We start from the raw sequence: 20,131 nt of genomic DNA, 5'->3' as shown, positions 1-20,131 counted from the left end.
ACACTGCTTTAGGTGTTCAGGAATGCTGAGACCAGCCTGACTACACAATCCCAAAGCTAAATCTTCTGGGGACACGAAAAACAATCTTGCCTGACAGAAATCAGCACTGCTGAGGATGTGGCACACCAAGTTCCTATAAAGGAAGCAACAAGAGATGGTACTGATAACTTACCTAAAGCTCTTAGCTGGCACACATAGCCTAGAAACATTAGACAGACAGTCACTTTACACTATAAAAGCTCAGTTCCATTTTTCAATGGCAGGGACTTCTCACACACTCCTTCTGGATATTTATTTGGCAATTCCTCCCTCGAGTGGGGATGACCCTCAAGGTTTTTCTTTGAGGCCAAGTGGAAGAGATTTGCCCACTTGATATGAATTAGTAAAATCAATCTGTACTTTTTAATTATCAAGCTAGTTTTGAAATAATTTATTTTAAAAATGGTGCCCAATATTATTAGCTATAAGTATCTGTACTATCTGGTAAATAATTCCGATTTAAATATTTTAGTTTAATTGTTATCATAAATTTAAATAAATATTTATTTTATTCCTATATTTGGTTTGCTATCCTTAATCCTGCATGATGAAGTAATATAAAGTATCAATTACATCTATGTAATCCTTAAGAAATAAACTCTTGATCAACTCTGGGACTAGGACTGAATGGAGCTCTACTCAGACTACTCTCTGGGAAGGAGTTTCCAGAGTGAGGGGGTCCTTTCTGCACCTTGTGACTCAATTGGAAGGCTTCCTTCCCTGATAAATCTTGCCTGAAGCTTCCATTCTGCCTGTGGCAGCACTGCTCACCCACACTTCCCTAAACAATGTCATCCTTCAGACCACATTTTTCAATTGTGCTCTGGCCTATGAGATGAAAATGAGAATGATACCCTACATTCTCCCTAGATTCTGCTCTTTTCTTGAACAAATTCTCCCACACAGTCTTCCCAGGGCTCCCAGCTACTCCTTTTTGCCAACTGTACCATCTGCTCCTAGGAGAAATTACCTTTGACTACTTAACATCAGGTATGGGAAGTATTTTTATGAGTTTTTTCCATTATATCCTTTGTTGTTAAAATCATACAGGCTTTTTTCCTTGTCCATTAGTATCTCACTGACAGCTTTAGGAAAATTTCTTTACAGGTGAAAGGGAGGATAAAGCAACACTAAGCTTTTCCTTTTTAACAAGAAAAGTAAGTAAAATTAAGGTAACTTCTCCCTTCTTAACTTTAGTGAAAGCTACCAATAAACTTCCAGTGCTCCTTTATAAAACTTCAGCCTTTTAACAAGATTTAAAGAATGAAAGCAAAGTGAGGCTCTGGTTCATTGAGCTTCTGAGGTCTCAGTAATAATCCTAAATAAACAAATTTGCAGGCAATGTTGTTTTTTTTTTTTACTTTTTGACTATTTGCACACACAGTGGATGGTATTATTTTGATATTATCTGGGGAGTAGGTGTTGCTGGTAAGGCCCTGGAACAGACAATTTAGTTTTGTCATGATTCACATTTTGCCACAGTCAGAGATCTATTTGTCAAATAGCTTCTGTAGGAAAGAGCCATCACTTACATGATGGGGAGCCCTGAAAAAAAAAGTAGAAAGATGTGCAGGATTGAGCATGGCAAACAAGAGAGAAAATTCATAACTTCCCTATGGGATTGCCAGTGGTCTCTCCTTCCTTTTGCCTGCTGGCAGTGCCTCACTCTGTTTCCTTTGAATATACTCATGTCATGTAACACTGATTGCAGTTTACAAAAATCACAAAGGGACATACTGCAACTTTGACTGCTGTTTTCTTGATGGAAAATATGTGTCAGTGATGTACATTTTGAACTCTTCATCAGTTCTGATGGGCATGTCAGGTCAGACTAAGGTAAGACTAAGATCAGCCTGATGTCCAATAGAGCATTTTGAGTTATAAGACAAGCTTTAACAACAGGACTCTACAGAAGGTGATAATGATTATGATATTAATTCACAAAGGTTTGTAGTTTGGAACTAGAAGGATGCCTCTTCTGAAGGAAAGAAAACAAAAAACGGACCTCAGTTCTGAAAAAACTGGACCTCTCAAAATACAAGGAAAATCACAGTGGTCCAAATCTAAAGTTAGAATCAAATCCTTCTATTCCTTGTTCAGGACAAACTTCCACTTAAATAGGCTTGAAAAGTTGGATTTAATTTTTTTTCCCTCTTTTCTAACTTGCGTAGTCTGGAACATGACCCACTTTGTAAAATTACTGTGGAGCATTAATCACAGATTTGCAGATGTAGGTCCTAAAACTGAAACCACTGGCAAAAGACTTTATATTATGAATTCTCTTCCTCTGATATTGGCAGGTTTTGGAATTTACCTATGACCATAGGTAATGCCTATCAGAATGTAAAGAAGCTTCACATGGCCCACAATACACAGGGCATCAGGAGCACATGGTTTTTTGTTAAATGTGTGGGCTTGCACCCAGTCAGGAGCAGCTCAGAATGAACTTGGGTTTCAGTGAAGCACACCCTCCACACACACAGGTATCTGAGGGGCTCTCAGAATGCAAAGTTCAGTGCTTTATGAATATGGATAAAATACATTTAGTTTTTCCATAAAGACTTCATATTTTCCCCTCCTTTTACCCAGTTGGAACATCCAGTTCTCTGTGTACATATGTAGTAGGTGGAGGAATAGAGGCAGGCAAACAGAAAAGGGAAGCACACGTGAGATAAACCAGACTGAAGTAAATATACTAAAATATTAAAATGTGAAAGAAGAAAATAGTAGGCTATAACTACTGGTTTACTATACAGTAAAATAGTCTCCCCTCTGCCTCCAGTTGCTGATTTTCCCAATACCTCCTTTAAGTCCTCCAAAACAATCCAACATCAAAACAGCTTTCAGAACTGTGGAAACAAACCATAAATCCTCACAGCAAAATCCTAAATATTTTAGGAGTATTTCAAACTAATTGGAGTTATTGGTACCTAAGCCACTGGCTTTAGCTGATAAAAAATCAATGCCCCTCTGTAATTCTAATTAAAACTACAGTAGGTTCTGATAATGGACAAATACATTTTTTTGATTCTGGCTAAAGTACACCACCTATCTCCAATGGTCCAAGATGCTGTACATCCTGAGTTGGAAGGGATCAACAAAAACCACTGAGTCCAACTTTTGGCTCTGCACAGGGTACTCCCAAAAATCACACAATGTGACTGACAGTATTGTCCAAATGCTTTTTGAACTGTCAGGCTTGGTGCTGTGACCAGTTCCCTGGGGAGCCTGTTCCAACGCCCAAGCACCCTCTGGGTGAAAAACCTTTTTCTGACATCCAGCCTAGACCTCCCTTGACACAGCTTCATTCCATTTCCTCAGGTCCTATCACTGGGCACCAGAGAGAAAAGATCAGTGAGAAATACTCATGAGTTACAACAGCAAGCACCATGTGATACTGAAACAATTACAGGGCACAACAGAGCTAGTGGACACTGTGCAATGGGCCAAAACAGTTCTTGGTTGGCCATCTGAATGGGAAGTCTTTAATTTGGAGAGCTCAGATGTAAGGCTCACACCCAGGGAACATTCCTGAGCACACTGAAGTCACCAGCACACACCTGGCCTTTCATTATGCACAAGAACTCCAGTCCCAGTAATGCCCAACTTAGTCTCCCACCAAAGATCAGGGAGATGCTCTGGCACTGTTTACTACCTGGCAGGGGACAGACAACAGGAAGCTCAGTCACTACACACAAAACTCTGGTAAATCTGGGAACAGAGTGACAGTCTCAAACATGACATGTAACAGAATTTCCTGGAGAAACAGCGGATTGGTTGTAAGAGAAAACAGAGATGACTGTCCAAAGTGCAGGAACATTGTTAGCATGGTACATCCCTGACACACTAACACACAGGGAGCACAGAACTTCATTATGAACTATAAAAAATTACACTGAAGTGGGGTATGAAGTACATGAGACCCTGTACTGTGTCTGGAGATGCAGTTAACTTTCTTTATAGCAGTCTGCATGGTGCTGTGTTTTAGATCTGTGGCTAAGAAGTGTTGATAACACACCACTGTCTCAGCTGCTGCTGAGGAGTGCTTGCACAGCACCCAGGCTTCTTTGTTTACTACTCTGACCCCTCCCAGGGTTGTCTGGGGATGGGCAAGAGGCTGGGAGGAGACACAGCAGGGACAGATGGGGCCCCACCTGGCCAAAAGGTTAGTACACACCATACATATAGTGTCATGCTCACCAATAAAACTGGGGTAGGGAAATAAGGGCGAGTTTTATAATGGGGAGTTTTGTCTTCCAAGGCAGACACTGTTCTGCAACTGGCTGGGCATCAGTCTGCTTTTGAGAAGTGGGGAATAGACACCTTTGCATTACTGGGTCCTGGTTTCTGTTGTAATTTTTTCCTCTCTTTCTGTCACATAATCAAGTATTTATCTCAAGAAATGAGGTTGCTTGCTTTTGCTCTCCCTATATTGTCTTCCATTCTGTTGGGAGCTGGTTAGGGATTAAGCAAGTGTGTGCGAGTTTGGCAGCTGGCTGGGGTCAACCCACTACAGATACCTCCAAGAAAAGATGTAGCTTTTGGAGACCTTTATCCCTCTTCACTGCAACCTGTGTATTCCATCATCTTTGTCTTAAGAAACTACTGATTAAAACAATTCAATTGAAAAATCGGATGTAGAAAACCCCTCCTTCCTGCTTTGGTCAGATCAGCCCACTGTCATGCAGTTTTGGTCTCATGATATTCATTTGTGCAACCGAGATTTGAGGTGGAAAACTTGCATAAATTTTAGTGATATTGCACAGCAACTGGCTTGGTCTATCACAGCAAAACATTTCCAGGAAGTACTTACGCATTTCTGCAAACAGCTGCCTTCTTTCTGCCATGGTATTTCCTCTTTTCCCACAATCTTCAATCATTCTGGAAGACAAAATCATGTGGAAACATTAAGTATTATTCCCAGACTGAACATACGTACATAGGCATCCAAAATGGATCCTGAAGAACCTTGGAGGTTGATTGGTGCTCCACGAGTATCTGATGCTTTTTGCCAGCCTCTCAGTGGCGTGGTTTGTGGAGAACCTGGTCCCCAAACTGTCCTCCATTCTCTGGACTCTGCTTTCAAGCATTTGTTTCCCCCCCGCCCCTCTCTCCCAAAGGCAGTGTTCAGTTTTTCTGCTTGATGTAACTAACTGGCTTACATAACACAAGCTCTGAAATTCATTTTAGGTTTTCTTAAATAAGGAATCCTCAGTTTAAATTATGTAAGAGAGAAGAAATCATAAAATATTTGGATATTATTTAATAGTCTCGAAAAGCATGTTCTAGCCAATTCTATGTGGAGGAGACAAAAAATAACAAACAACAGCAATTAAATTTCTACTCCATAACATAATACATGTTATTTACCCAAGCAATCACTCTCCCAATATTCATTCAAATTCAGCACAGTATATCTCTGATTACATGAGTTTCACAAAAAGACTCAGAAGTAAGAATATATTTGCCTTCTGCTTTCAGATGAAAAAATCTTTCGACTATTTTGAAGAGCACTACTGCTGGATAGAGCAGAGAGAAAAGTGACAGCTTCTCTCACAGCCACCATTCAAACCATAAAAGACTAAAGCTTTCAGAGAGAAGATAAACATCTTTAGCAGCACTCAAAAATTAAAACTAGTGTCAGCATCACCACTTCCTATGGGTAATTACCCTGTCGAACCAATATCCTTTCCTGCCTGCCAAGCCTGGTTAGAACTTCTGACCTGCATTTTAATCTACATCCTCATGTCAACTAGACTGTGTAAAATAACAGCACACTACCTAGGTTATTAAGGAAATGTTCTAGAGAAGCCTGCAATCAAAAATATTGAACCATATCTCATGGCAAACCTCCGTATGTATACTACATATGGAGCATGTAGTATACATATCCATATGTATACTACATATGGATAGAAGGATAAAAGTACTGGATGCTGAAGTCTAAATCAGCAAAGAACTCAGGACAAAAAACCAGTTTCCTTTTACTCCCCAAAACACAAAGGCAATCATGTAAGAGGGTTTTGTTGTGTGGCTTTTTTTTCCCCTTTCAAAATGCACAGTTCAAATGAAGCAGTGGTACATTATAATTGCTTTTTTCCAAATAGCCTATTTAATTCTCAGATTACTGATAAAGTAAGTGCTATCTAAGGTGGACATCTTGTGATGTGAGCAGCAGTCCCACCAGGAAGTGGACAAAGGGTGTGGATGCAGGCTCTTTGCAGGGATATTCAAGTTCACCTCATATTCAAGCACACTCTCATTCGTCTGGGAGTGATAGGGATGTGTGCAGAATGGCATTAAGTCTGAGCTAATATACCACTCAGTCTCTGATCTGAGCTAGCTGGTGTCTTGCTAGCTTGGAGGTGCCAGGAAAGACTCAAACCTCCCTGCAAAATGAGATACTTCAAGATATGCCAGGCCTAACCGTATCTGAATTAGACAGCAAGAAGTAATGTTGTTTTTTTTTTTTTTTACATGAATCAGCCTTAAATCTCTGCCCACAAAAGATTTAAAGCAATATAATTCCACTAACCATGGCTTGGAGTTTCCCATTCCCTTCTGTTTCTAATGAAACTCACAGTAGAAGATAAATTTGCCATGGGAAATTACCAGATCTCGTAGGACAGGTGGGTTAATAAAGCCCTTTGAAAAGATAACATCTTTTGCTAGGCAGAGCAGCTGAGTGAATACTTCAGAGCAAACACAATTTTTGATTATTATTGCTTGTAGGGTTGGTTACAGACAATCATAATTTTCTCTGACTTCTCCTATATTAAGCATTATTCCACAAACAATGTGCAACTTGTTTTCAGACCACATACTACTTGTGTTATTTGACTTAGATTTGTCTACTTTGATTTTGGCACAAGGATGACATAATCTTCCACTTCTTGACACAACAGACACTTAAATCTTACAAATGTTTCTCCAGTTAATAATTTGCTGTTTTCATTCCACCAATGTTCTCTAACATTTGGGAAATAATTACTCAGAGTGATTACTACAAATTTTATCAAAAAGGGGTGCAACTTTATTCTCACTTGCCCCATATTGCCACCTGGAGAAAAATATTCTTTAGCTATTGCTTTTAAATATCTTGCAGAGCATGGAATGTAGCTCACCTGTGACCTTTTTCACCATGTAGAAGAATTTTCCCAGTGAAAATTAAGTAACAGAAAGTATTTTTCAAATCATGCATATTGTTCAGTATGTTTTCTACTTCCTTCAGGGAGAGCCTGTTCTAAAAGTGTCCCATTAGTGGGGGGAAAAATAATAATTCCTTAACTGGTTTTGTGTTTTCTGCAATTCATCCTCCCTTTACTTTTACTGTTTATATCCTCTCCTATAAAAATGCTCCCTGGCCCTGATCATCATTTTTCAGAATGTCCCATTATCTTTTGAAATTGAATCACCCTTTTCACTGCTGGGGCTTATGGGGATTACCAGGCCTGACAAATAACTTTATATTTATAAACACACAACTCAGGCTTCCTTGGAGAAGGAAGGAACTTCATATTTATGGTTTTAGGACTCTTCTTGCCCTAGATATTTTGCAGATTTCAAAACAGCCCTCACCCTAAAATTCTCTGTAACAGGGTATATGCCATTAAGCTAATGAGAACATTAGTGGTGGCAGTATTTTCAGACAGATACATTTTATCCCTCCTTCCTATCTTTTCCTGATAGAAGAAAAGTGATAGATGATGCTTATTTGCCAGAGTATTGGTACTTCTGAGTTGCCATTGACAGGATTTCATTCAGCTGCATTTTCCAAGCTTTTCACATGCATTTTTAACTGCAGCCCAGGCTCAACTAATGCCATTGCCAAGGTGCTGGGCATCTCCCTTTTCAGCCTTGTCCTCTGTGACCCAGGTACACAGATCCACTCTTCAACTCAGATTACAGACTCCTGCTTCTAGCCCATGGTGTGTTCACCTCAGTCCCTGGGGCTGGTCCTGAGCTAATTAACTACACTCATGTCCCAGTATTTCTCAGTTTGCTCACAGCACATGCCATGCCACACAAAAAAAAAGTACAATTTGTTCTACATGGAAGAAAAGGAATCACAAAGCAAGCTTTTATGTGCTTCACAAAACAGAACACATTTCCAGAGACATAATTTTGAAAAATACTAATTAATGTATACATTTTTCATAGTAGGGATTAGATTGTATTTGTCTTCTATGGATTCCTTTCACTATCTTTTTCCCTTCACTCTTCTTCCCAGGAAATAGCTCTTCCACTGCAGGTAGGGAGAGCACCTATTGTGCATCTAATTAAAATTCTAGTCACAAGCTAATTAGTACGGTACCAATTAGAACAGTATTAAGGCTTCAATATATTGCAGACATTCCAAAGCAGAAAGCATTCCAAGTGTGAGATTTCCAGGCTCTGAAAAAGATTCTGTGAATGTTTCATTTTTATCCATGTTTCGAGCTGAAAACTTTTATGACATCAGTAGTGCTAGAAAGAAAAGAATAAATAAACAAAGAATATAGTTTGATTGGAACTATTTTGACTACAATTTCATCTTCATGCTTATCATGTATCAGAAGCATAATTGGTCTATGTTTTAATATACTTTTCTGTTTTATAAAATGTGGGTGGGAATATCACATAATATGTGTGAGGTGGGAACTAAATGCCTCATTATCTTTCCTGTTGTGCTGCTTGGATTATGAACACTGAAATAACCTCTCTCACAGCGTGCTTTTTTTGGGGTTTTTTTGTATTTATAAGGTAAGTAATATATTTTATTAACCCCTACTATATGTCATTCTTTTCATAAATAGCATATTTCCAGTGCATTTCCATTTCTCGAGCTGTGTCTGTGCATGATAAAAGGAATGCACATTACAAATAAATCATTAGCTCCAAAAAAACAATCTGTCCTGGTTTAGACTGGAATAGAGTTAATTTTATTCTTAGTAGCTGGTACAGTGCTGTGTTTTGGATTCAGCCTGAGAATATGTTGATAACACACTGATGTTTTAGTTGCTGCTCAGCAGTGCTTACCCTAAGTCAAGGACTTTTCAGTTTCCCAGGCTCTGCCAGTGATCAGGTGCACAAGTGACTGGAAAGGAGCCATGACCAGGACATCTGACCCAAATTGGCCAAGGAGATATTCCATGCCACAGAGCATTCTGCCCACTATATAAGCTGGAGACAATTGGCTGGAAGGTGCCAATTGCTGCTCGGAGATGGGCTGGGCTTTGGTCAGTGGCTGGTGATCCACTATATTGGGTATCACTTACTGTATTGGGTTGTATCTCTCTCTCTTATTATTATAACCTCTGTCTCACTATTATTACATTTTGCTTTGTTTCAATTATTGTTTGTATCTCAACCCATGCACTCCACTGCTTTTTTTCACCTGATTCTACCTACCACTGGGGGTGGGGCTGGTGGTGGAATAACTGAGCAGTTTCATGTGACTTAATTTACAGCTGGGGTTAAACCACCACACCATCAAAATAAGCAGTTGCCTATATGCCCAGAGAACGAACTCCCCTTTGGAAAGCCCCATATATGTCCCAGGAGACCCAAAAATTCCTGACCAGACATGTGCACATGCAGTTTGATGGGTCTGAGAAGAGCCACCCCACTAGCACTTCCACAAATCCCCATCCTGTTTATCTGTGACAGATGAAGTGCCCCAGGGAGGCAGGATACATGCCAGTGAGGAAAACTGCCCACTGAAATTGATTAATTCTGGCATGAAAAATTTATCAAGTCCCATGTGATGGTTGTGGTGCAGCCGGGCGTTTGAAAAAAGATCCTCTGAATCCTGGCCATGACACTTGTGACAGTGTCTCAGGCTGGATAAAAGCTGTGTTCCTGTCCAAGCAGGCACTCAGGAAACAGAGAAACACCTCTCTCTGCCCCAGTCTGGGGCTCTGAAACTCATGGCAGCATTTTGGGACCCCCAACTAGATAGAAGTTTTGCCTGACAAGACTGGCAAACCCAACACTGAGTATCTCCAAATCACTTTTGAGAACAGTATCACCATTTGGTAGAAAATATCAACCAGGATCAAGCATCTTTTATCTGAGCAGTCTGTATTTCCCTAGTGAGGAAATTTCAAACGCCTGATATAGAAGCTGTTTTTTCTCCCATGAAATGATGGAGGCTTAGATATCTCTGGGAATTAGAAGCATTAGGATGCAGAGAAATGTTCTGGTTTTTCAGTGGCTATTTTTTATGCTGTTGACAAATCTGATGCTGTTTTCTATGCAGCTGGTCAATATTTAAACTCAGCTTTGAGCAGAGCAGTACCATTTTTCAGCAGCATAGGCTTCTTGTCTACCACTGCTTGGGAAAGTTTTATCAAAATGCCCTCCATGCATAACAAACTGCTATTTCTTTTCAGGATTTACCAGCATCAGAAATTTAGATTTATGAAAATGAAAGAGCCTGCTAGGGTCTTTCTAACAGTGACTTTATGAGGAAATTAAAAGCTGTAGTCAACATCTAGGATTCTGTTCATGCAGGATTTGTGGCAATGAGAGACATGAGACTTTCTACTGATCTTTTATTTTCTCCTGTTTTCTCTGAATTCAGCTGTGTTAGGCAGATTCTGCTCTGCTAACTGGAACAGTTATGGCTGCTTATTTCAAAGTGAACATGGACTGGAGGACACTGAGTTAAAAGGGACAGTGAGTGCTGGCTAAAACTGTATTTCTGACATCACCAACCTCAGCAACCCTTGTAGTTAATAATAAAAATCCTGAAGGGCCATTTCAGAGCCCTCTTCCCCTTAATGGATTTATTGCTGCCTTATGAATGTCTTGTTCCACATGTTCTAATGAAGCCAGTCCCTAATAGGCCTCTCTCAGCTTTACATTCCAGGACTAATCTTTGGTACTGTAATAAAATTGGCCAATGCTCTTTCCTGAGGCTAGCTATAATTGCATTGCACTTACAAAGTCTGCTTGTATTTTATCTAGATGAGACTTTTACAGAGAAGAAAACAAAAGCTGTTGCTAAGTTCATCTCCAACATGAGTCTGAGCAAGTCTGACTTCTCATTTCTGTTGTATTTTTCAATTTTAATACCACCAAAAAAATTTGAAATTCTGTTTTGATATGTTCCTTTAGCAAAATGTGTTTTTGTTTTTAAGAAAGAATTTTCCAACATACTTTTCACATCAGCTCCCCTTTTGGGAGTGCTGTATCCTTACTGGGAAACTGTCAAAAATGCCTAATAAGGTACCCACTGCAACTCATTTCCATAATGCCAGTCTTCAAGGAAGTTTGAATGCTATGCAAATCTTATCTCTCAGGTCTAAAAAACAAGTGTGAAGGGATTAATAGTAATTTTAAAAAGCATAATTTTGAGACAGAAAAACTTCACATTTAATACTGAGGAATCAGCACGTTACTAGAGGATACCATGACAAAGAAAACATCAGGTGTTTTCCATGTGCACTAGGAATTATCAAGTTTAGGAATTCAAAATCTTCCTAACTAGGCCTAAATATATACCAAAATCCTTACTTTGTTCTTTTCATGGGTACTTGTACAGTGTAATTTCCAGCTTTCCTCTGCAACATGAAGAACTTAAAGAATCTTACTATTCCAGACATGAAGGACATTTAAGAAAATGACTACTTGACATTTCAAATATAGATGTGGAACTTTAAAAAGCTGTCTTACAGGCATTGCTTAGATAAATTTTTCTAGCCATGCTCTTCTCTAGTCAGCCTTCCTGATTCCTCAAGAAACTACTCTATTGCATGAAATATGGAAAGAAAACCAAAGTTCAGTGTTTCAAATATTTTTTCATATTTTAAGAGCATAAGCTTATCCAGTAAAATAATTTTGGTCATCTCCAAAAAACTTTTCTCCAGGGCTTCACTGTCATCATTCTGATAAACATTAGGGGTTGATTCCAGCTAACTGCTACAAATTTAAAAGCATCATTTCAAAGTTCTATTCAGACATAATTAAAAAATTATATTTTGTTTAAATTTCATTAAATATTTTAAAACAATCAAGAAGATGCCAATTTCTTTTGTATATGACCCTACAGAGCCTTAGTTCAACTAAGGGGTAGTGAGAAATAATAACCTCCACTAAGAGTAATTGATTTTTTTTTTTTTTAAACAAAAAAAAGCTCCCAAAACTCAAACACAAAAACTAATGATACACAATACCAAATCTGATTTGTCTGATGTGTGAATATTTTTATGGGCTTTTCCCATGAATTCATTTTGGAGCTGTATTTCACTGACATTTCAGCTTTTCCTTAAAAATATGTTTTTTAAAAGTATTTTTCTAAAAGTCAAGATCAATAAAAAACCGATGACCTTTGAACACTCAAATATGCAGTTCTACTTCTTTCAGTTGGTTAGAGAAAGCATAATTTATAGAGAAAACTGTAATGAAACTCAAGGGATAAAAAATTATAAGGACTTAATCACAGGAAGCATTTAATTGATAATCAGATACTTTGGTAGTCTGGTCCTCTTTATTTTTTATTTGTCATTGTAGAGGCAAAAAGGAGGTTGCAGGATTTCAAATATAATTAAACTCTTATTTAGTCAAAGGCATCTTTCAGTTCTTCTTGTGCTGCCATAATTAAACCCAAATTCATTTGAGAATAAGCTGTCAGTGATATAATTGTATTAGGAAGCATTTCTTGGCTTCTGCCAATTTTAATAATACAAGTTGTCAGTTTTTGTAAATACAGATTTGATGATTATTTGCTGTAGGACAGTAGGTACTTTCATGTCCTCAGTATTACAAAACCAACTAAATAAACCAAATGGTGGCTGCATGAGAAAATGAGGCAGTTGAAATGATTGAGATCCTTCATATGTACTGGGAAAATCTCACTAAAATTAGTATTTTGAGTAGTCAAACAAATTAATTAATAGAACAGCTACTGGCTTTTGTAACCTTACCTGATGAAAAGTTTTGGAAACCAAACAATTAATGCAATAGCCACTGATCCAGAGAAGCTGAAAAAAAATCTTATCAACTAGGAAGTTTTCTATTATACAACTGACAACCAAGAAGTATTTAAGCTTTTTTATCTTTATGCCTGAAATGGATGCCTTTGGGTTTTTTCCACTTTTTAATTTTCTGAAATGCTACAACAGTTAGATTTATAGAAAAGAAAGTCTGAACTGTATCTAAACAACACAGCTAAAAAAAAAAAGAATCGTTAAAAACAATCCCATGGAACTTCAAGTCTCTCCAGATCTATTTGCCAGAAAGGTAGAAAATAAATTACAAATGAAAGAATGATGAGGCACTGATGAAATTGTTCACATATACTCTTTCACAGTGGTAGCTGTTAATTTGTCTTGAAGCTCAGTGAGAGCAGGCACTGGGACAGAAGGATGGTGCTAGGATGGGAATTAAGGCATTTAGGAGCATATTTGGGTTAAGTATATACCTTCTGAGACAAAGAGAGCTTTGATTACTGAGTCTGTATGAATCTCACACAGAGAGAAATCGCATCCTTAATGCAAGTAGGAGCAGCCTCCAGGCTGATCTAATTAATAACTGAAGAAAGTATTTTTAGCAATTAGCTGCTTTAAGGGCATTAGGAAATGTAAGATTTTATCTTTTTTACCTGGCCATATCCCTTCTGTGAGTGGCCCTTGGGTAAGAGGGATACAACTTGACCACATTCAAATGATGATGCTTTGAAAGCAGATGTCAACTTGTTAACTTTAGTCCTGTTTTCAACTAGATCTCACTGAAGGTCACACCTATGTCTCTAATTTTGTGGTGGAAAAAGAAACTTCACATGCATTGTTAAAATTATTTCACTAGGCAACTTTAGCCATAATAAAGTTAAATCCTCAAGATAGTCAGTTAAGACACTAACTCTCCCAAAGTCATAATGATTAAAATCAGGGTCTCTACAATCTTGTCCCACAGCTGCCTGCCTGCATACCATGAATAACCACACAAGCAGTACAGCAACAAAGGCATTATACACAGCAGAAACAGAACAGGTAGGCTGGCTGTACCATGTGATAACAGGAGAATCAGCAGAAAAAACCAGCAATGAGATACCTAAATTTGTATAAAACTTAAGTGACAAGAAATTACTGGTCAATGCAAGAATTTTTGAGTCTTCTAACGATGAATACATAAAAAAGTCAAGATGAGCTCTAGTTCAACAAAAGGTTTCTTTAACTTGTCCTTATCCTGCAAAACCTTTACATACACACTGAACCCAAAGCTTATGCTTGAATTCCATTGTGATTACCATACTTAGTTGAAGAGGAATGGTCTGCTGAACTGGGCTCAAAGGTTTTCTATTTAGTCCTTAATAAATGTCTAACAAAAAAGGGCAGCCTAAAACCAGAAGGTTACATAAAAGGAAATGTACTTGCAAATGGCACTTCAAGGAGGAGTCAGTATCTCCCAATAAAGACAAGCTTTAGTCACGTAACAGAGAACACAGCTCTTCTGCATGTGATGTGGAAGTTTATAGAGTACTGAGGTCACTTTGAAAGCAAAAGGAATTCAAGAATTAAAGAGAAGGGCGTTAGTAAACAGAAGAATCTTTCACCCCTTCATCCTTCTCTTCATTATTTGGATGCATGTTAAGATGCTATTCATGACACTCTTATAAAAGTAATTTATGAAGAGAACTACACTTTATGCCGGTTCCTACATCACTGGTTATTCCTAAAGTATCCCACAGCTTAGCCCAAGATTTTCTTTTCCAAAACTGTCTTTGATGCAAATGTACTCTGTCTTTGCCTCCCAGCAAATTTAAGCCTCTCTTTGCCAGCGTACTCTCACACACTATTATCACACTCTTTCACATTAGTCTAGGTAATTTATTTCAGTGATTAAAAAGGTGCAGCTATTAACTAGGAGCAGAAATTCTTGCAAAACTATTCTTTTAATAAATAAGAAGTCAGGCATCTTATGTCCTCACTAGAACATCAGTATGTTAGACTTAAGGCTGTGGAGGGCTGTAATAACTTAAAAACAATGAAAGAAAAAAACCTCACCCTTAGTTCAACAGGTAAAGGATGACAGGAAATGAAAGCAAATGCAAACAAAAAAAATGGAGAGCTTGATATGCACTATCAGCTAGTTTATTTTCTCAAATAAAAAACCTAATATAACAAATTACTTTTAACCTAATTAAAATATGACATTATTTTATTAGGCAATATAATTATTACAATAGCATACAGAAGAAAATGAAATACAATATAATTATGTAGCAAATAGTCTCGTATATTAAGCCAGAATAGAAAGCTAATGCTTGAAATATTGAATTCAAAGGTAATGGCTGATGATGCTTGTAAATGGACACAACAGAAACAGGCTGCTACATGTGATTCAGTCCTCTGGGTCTCTCCTCTCAGATAATGCCCATTACCACTGGTTGGACCTGCTAAACTCCAGTTAGTGTTGTATATGCATGAGGAGGAACATTTTTAATAAAGCAGTATTAATTTTATTGCAGAAGAACATTTAGATGATAAAAATCCCTCCAACGCCACATGAACACTTCAGCTACTAGAAATGGGCTTGTAAGCAGACTCTTGTCTGGAGGAATTTCAGTGAATTTACCTCTCCCATGGCAAGAGAGGAATTTGAAGAAAGCTAAGGGGAGCATATGAAAGCCCAGAAGCACATCTAAGCAAGCTGGCACTTATGGCTGCAAAGATTCCTGATGTGCTTTGAAATCCCCAAATGGTTGTTTAAAGAATTTTCTTCATGTAAAATGAAGTAGATTGCTTCTCAGAAATACTCATCTAAGGGTAGTCAAGACAGAAGACACTCCTACACAAGCATTGCTCTACACAATTTTTGTAGAAAAATGACATTTGTATCATTAACAACAGGAAATAAGAGGTGCCAAAACAGGCAAGACACTGTAACACAGCACTTTATGTCTGTATGTCATGTTCCCCCAAAGACTAAATGTCCTCAAACTTACTTTTCAACACCTTCTTTTGAAAACATCTCATTTTCCTTCTAATACAACAGAGCAGTTCTAGGAGAACCACCTCAAAAACCACTCCAGGGAGAAATTCAGTCACTGAAGTATGAGCTGTAAAGGTGCCATTCCCAAGATCCACCACACTTAAAGAGTTATTTCACCAAGACCAGTCACCAAGACTCAACAGCCATCAGCTCTGAGAAGGGCTCACAGCTGGCAGGAGAAGAGGAAGGGGTGGCAATGTGAAGGCACAGAGACATCCTACAGAAAAGCATGGGGCACTAAGGCCTCCAACAGCTTGCATCACACAATATATGCTGGGACAGAGAACATCAATGCAAACTGTTACAAGCCATTTTTTATGTGACATATGTTGGTTCTGAGCAGATATTTCAGCACAAAGCACTGATCACACACAGCCAGGAACCACAGCAGCCCAATGGCCAGGTACTCGTGGCTGCTGCAGGGGCTCTTCAATCAGCCCATGAAAAACAGAGTACTACATGAATCCTTGCAGAGAGCAGACATGTCTACAGACATAGATTTTGACAACAAAAATGGACTTGAATTCACTGCCACAGTGACAATGTGGCTGGGCAATTGCAGCCCCAGAGGCCGTGTACAAGCACCCATTCATTCTGTGAGGCAGCAGCCAGCTCTCCCAGGTGAGGTTCCAGCCACACCCTGGACCTCTGCTGCTGGAGTGGCCACCAGCCTGCTCCAGAGAGCAGCAGAAACTGGCTCTAAGGAGAAATCCATGGGAGTTACAAGTGCCACATCACTGCCTGGACAAAACCATGTCCAATTCCACCCCATTGGTAAGTGGAGACAATCCTTAAATTGGACCAGAGGCATCTAAATTGAAGGTATTTGAGTTGGTAATAAGCAGATTTGAGCTCAGCTGTTTAATGATATTTGCAAACAAGAGTAAGTACATTCACACATTCAGGTGCCATTTGCTTAATTCTGAGACCATGTCTAATAATCTTCTGGGTATTCTGGCAAGAAAGCAGCAGTGTATTTTTGGTCTGCCTTATCAAATGCATCCCATCAGAGTAGGAAGCAAGAGACCTCCTCCTCCTGTTTGGCTCTGGTTCAATTACACTCAACTATTACATTCTAGTTTAGGCACCAAGTTGTCTGGAAGGCATTGACAGAGTGCAAGGAGAGAGGCAGAGATGGGAAAACACTCTGAGGACTGAGACTGGAGAGTCTGATTTCTGGGAAGAGAGTAACATCAAATCTGTAGTTTTGTTAAATGCTGATGAGCTGGGAATAAAATAGCTATCTGCTGTTCATGTTGGGGAGAGAATTATAAGGTGTGATATACAGGGTTTAATTAGGAATAACAGGAATAACATTTAAACACAGAAAACGTCTGGTCTCAACAGGGAACACTGAAGTGAAAGATGTATGAGGCTGTAGACAGTCTCTCAAGAGATATGGTGAATGCCCTACAGTCTGTGGCTTTTAAAACTACCCCAATAAATCTTTTGAAACATACATTGAAGACCCAATGCTATTTTCAATGAGGTGGAGACTCCAGACGTATTTCTGGATGTGAATCTCAGTGGTATAAAATAACATGTAGTAGAGTTTTATCAGCAGAGGCTCATCTTGCATTCTTCACTTGTGGATATGGTTTTTTCCCTCCTACATATTTCATGGTTTAGTTTCTTAAACACAGAATGTTCAAAATAGGCTATTTCAGCAGCCACATCCCACTCCCCCATTGCTCTTTCTGCCTTCACTATTACCAGTGTTTTGTCCCTTCTCTGCCAAACCATCTACTTGCCTCTACTGACTTCTGATTTCTCAGAGGTGCCCTGTGTTAGATCATGGGGTTGTGATGTCCAGCAGCAGAGTGCTCAGTGACAGCTTACCCACTTTGCTTCTTGCCTTAGTCCTGTGAGTGCTAAACAGAGAGTGAAGGAAGGGAGCAAACCCATTCAGCTGGATTTTGGGCACTGGGCTCAGATCTCCCTTTGTTAAAGAGATGCCAAAGGCTGACACATGAAAAATAAAGAAGAATTGGAAAACTCCCCTATCACCTGTGACTGAGATGACAATAACACCTATAGAACAGTGAAATGCATTAAAGACAAGAGCTGACTGTGAGCAGGGTTAGGAAGCTGCCCTTCCCTTAGAAAAGGGGGCTGGCAAAGCCTTTTGGCACATGTGTCTCCTCAGGTGATCTTCACCTGCTACTAGAAGAAGTGCTGGTGGGCAGTATTTTTGGACTAAATTAGCTGGTACTTAACAGATGCAGGAAGGCTGACAACAGGCCCAGAAAATACTTTTCAAATATTATCTGAAAAATCACTTCTCAGCTCAAAAATTTCCATTTCCAAACCCCAGAGAGACAAAAGATCATTCTGTCTTCTCAATCCATTGCTTATTGACTCAGGTTATCAGTGATCTCAACCAATTTCAGCTCTTCTAATACCTGCATTTCACTACAGATGCCCAGAGGCAAAGGGGACTTAGGAATTAGAGGTGTGAATTCATTTCCAGAGGCACTGAAACTGATTTAATAAAATCCATTGGGTAAATATTTAGCTGTGGGCTTGGTTTTAAGCAATCCTGTGAAACTGTGTTTTACAACACAAAAGAATGGAAAAGGGGACTTGAAAAACTCAGAGAGGCAGATTTTTCCCAGTTGCTTGCAATTTTTTAAAATTTACTGTTTTGTCACTCAATCCTACTTCCAGAGCAGCTAGAGAGCACCATAGATGCAGAGTTGAAATATTTGGCAAAGGCTTTTGGTAAGAGTCCCTTGCATACACATCTTTATTCTGCAGTTGAGGACAACCACTGAAAGGATTTCCAATGGCAATCTCCAGCACCAGGAGGTTTGTTTATATCAAGTGCCAGTCATCCCTCACTATTATCCTCACTATTTAAGGCTGTATCCTCTAATGCACAGCATCACAGGGATTTGGGAGAGACAGAAAAGCATTACGCTTCTGTAGGTAGTATTTGTAGTCAGTCCTATGAGCTGGCTACACCAGCAGGGCTTCCCAGAGCAAAAGCCCCACAGTGTCCATGAGAAACCAGGATGCTGATTCTACTTTTAATAGCAGAATCCCTGGAATTCTTTCAAAAACACAGTTTCTGACAGAGTCAGTCAGGCTGGAAAGGTTTTAGCACAGCAGTCGTAGCTATAAATAACCTGGCAGCATTAATAAGGTCAAAATAATGAGGGGGAAAAGAAACAATAACAGGATCCCTTCACACTTTAGTTCCATCTAAGATCTTGCTTTTTTGATAATCATATTAGGTATGTAAGAAACATACTCAAGGTTAAGGCACAAATGACTAAAATTCATCAGATCATTTCAGAGTGTTCTACTGAAATTGTTCTGACTGAAAGAGCATCACTCTCTTGAGGGGGACATTACAAAACATCAAAAAGCTTACAAGTTTTTAAGATTATGTATTTATAAAACTGTAAAAATATACACACATAAAAATCATAACCTAATGTACTTGAAAAAGAAAAGTTGGAGAACCAACATTTTTAAGGCCCTGAAAGTTGGTGAATCTGTCAGCAACAGTTTGTGATGTCAGCTAAATTCTTGAACACAGCCAAAAACTCAGACACTGGAACAGTTTTAGGTGAGCTACTCTGAAGAGGAAGAATATTGAGCACCAAATCCAATTGAGCCTCACATCTGAATGCTTTCTGTTCACCTCTGAAATCTCAACACAAAAGCCAGGTACAAACATTTTTTAAAAACTGGCACTGTATCCAACTTGAATATTGTATTTGCTAGGACCAAAGTGACACATCACATAATCTTAGTCCTGACTGCTCAGTCCTTGACATGGAAAAGGATTAGAAAAACAATGAATATAATACTCTCTCAAATGTCTAAAGGAAAGATGTTCCCATTCTGCTCATGCACACCAAACAAACAGTGGTCACATCAGCACACATTTTGTTATATCAGAATAAAGAAATGTTTGTTTTATATTTGTTTCCCTAGTGTTACAAGCACTGACTGCAAAACAGGCTAACACCTGAATGTTTATGGGATAGAAAACCTTTTAAAATAAAACTTTTTTGGCTTCCCACAGTCATCACCTGCTCAGAATAATATTTTCTTCTCTACTTCTATGTGTGAAAAAGATTTCTATTTTCGGTCCTTCCAGGCAAAA

General features: G+C 38.8%; 1 protein-coding gene across 35 annotated transcripts in view; it reads right to left on the bottom strand.

Annotated features, from left to right (window-relative positions):
• The window catches only part of DTNA (dystrobrevin alpha), a 219,254-nt gene that overhangs the window by 91,308 nt on the left and 107,815 nt on the right, over window positions 1-20,131 (bottom strand). For all 35 annotated transcript variants that reach the window (XM_079299396.1, XM_079299402.1, XM_079299409.1 and 32 more), the window contains one exon: window positions 4,853-4,920. In XM_079299396.1, the coding sequence (XP_079155522.1) occupies window positions 4,853-4,919 (67 nt within the window). In that variant the 5' untranslated portion in view covers window position 4,920. The remainder of the gene's footprint in view (window positions 1-4,852; window positions 4,921-20,131) is intronic.

The sequence above is a fragment of the Erithacus rubecula genome, assembly GCF_903797595.1.
Source record: "Erithacus rubecula genome assembly, chromosome: 3".
NCBI lineage: Eukaryota > Metazoa > Chordata > Aves > Passeriformes > Muscicapidae > Erithacus > Erithacus rubecula.
Note: the sequence above shows the minus strand (reverse complement) of the source record. Positions and strands in the feature narration are given on the sequence as shown.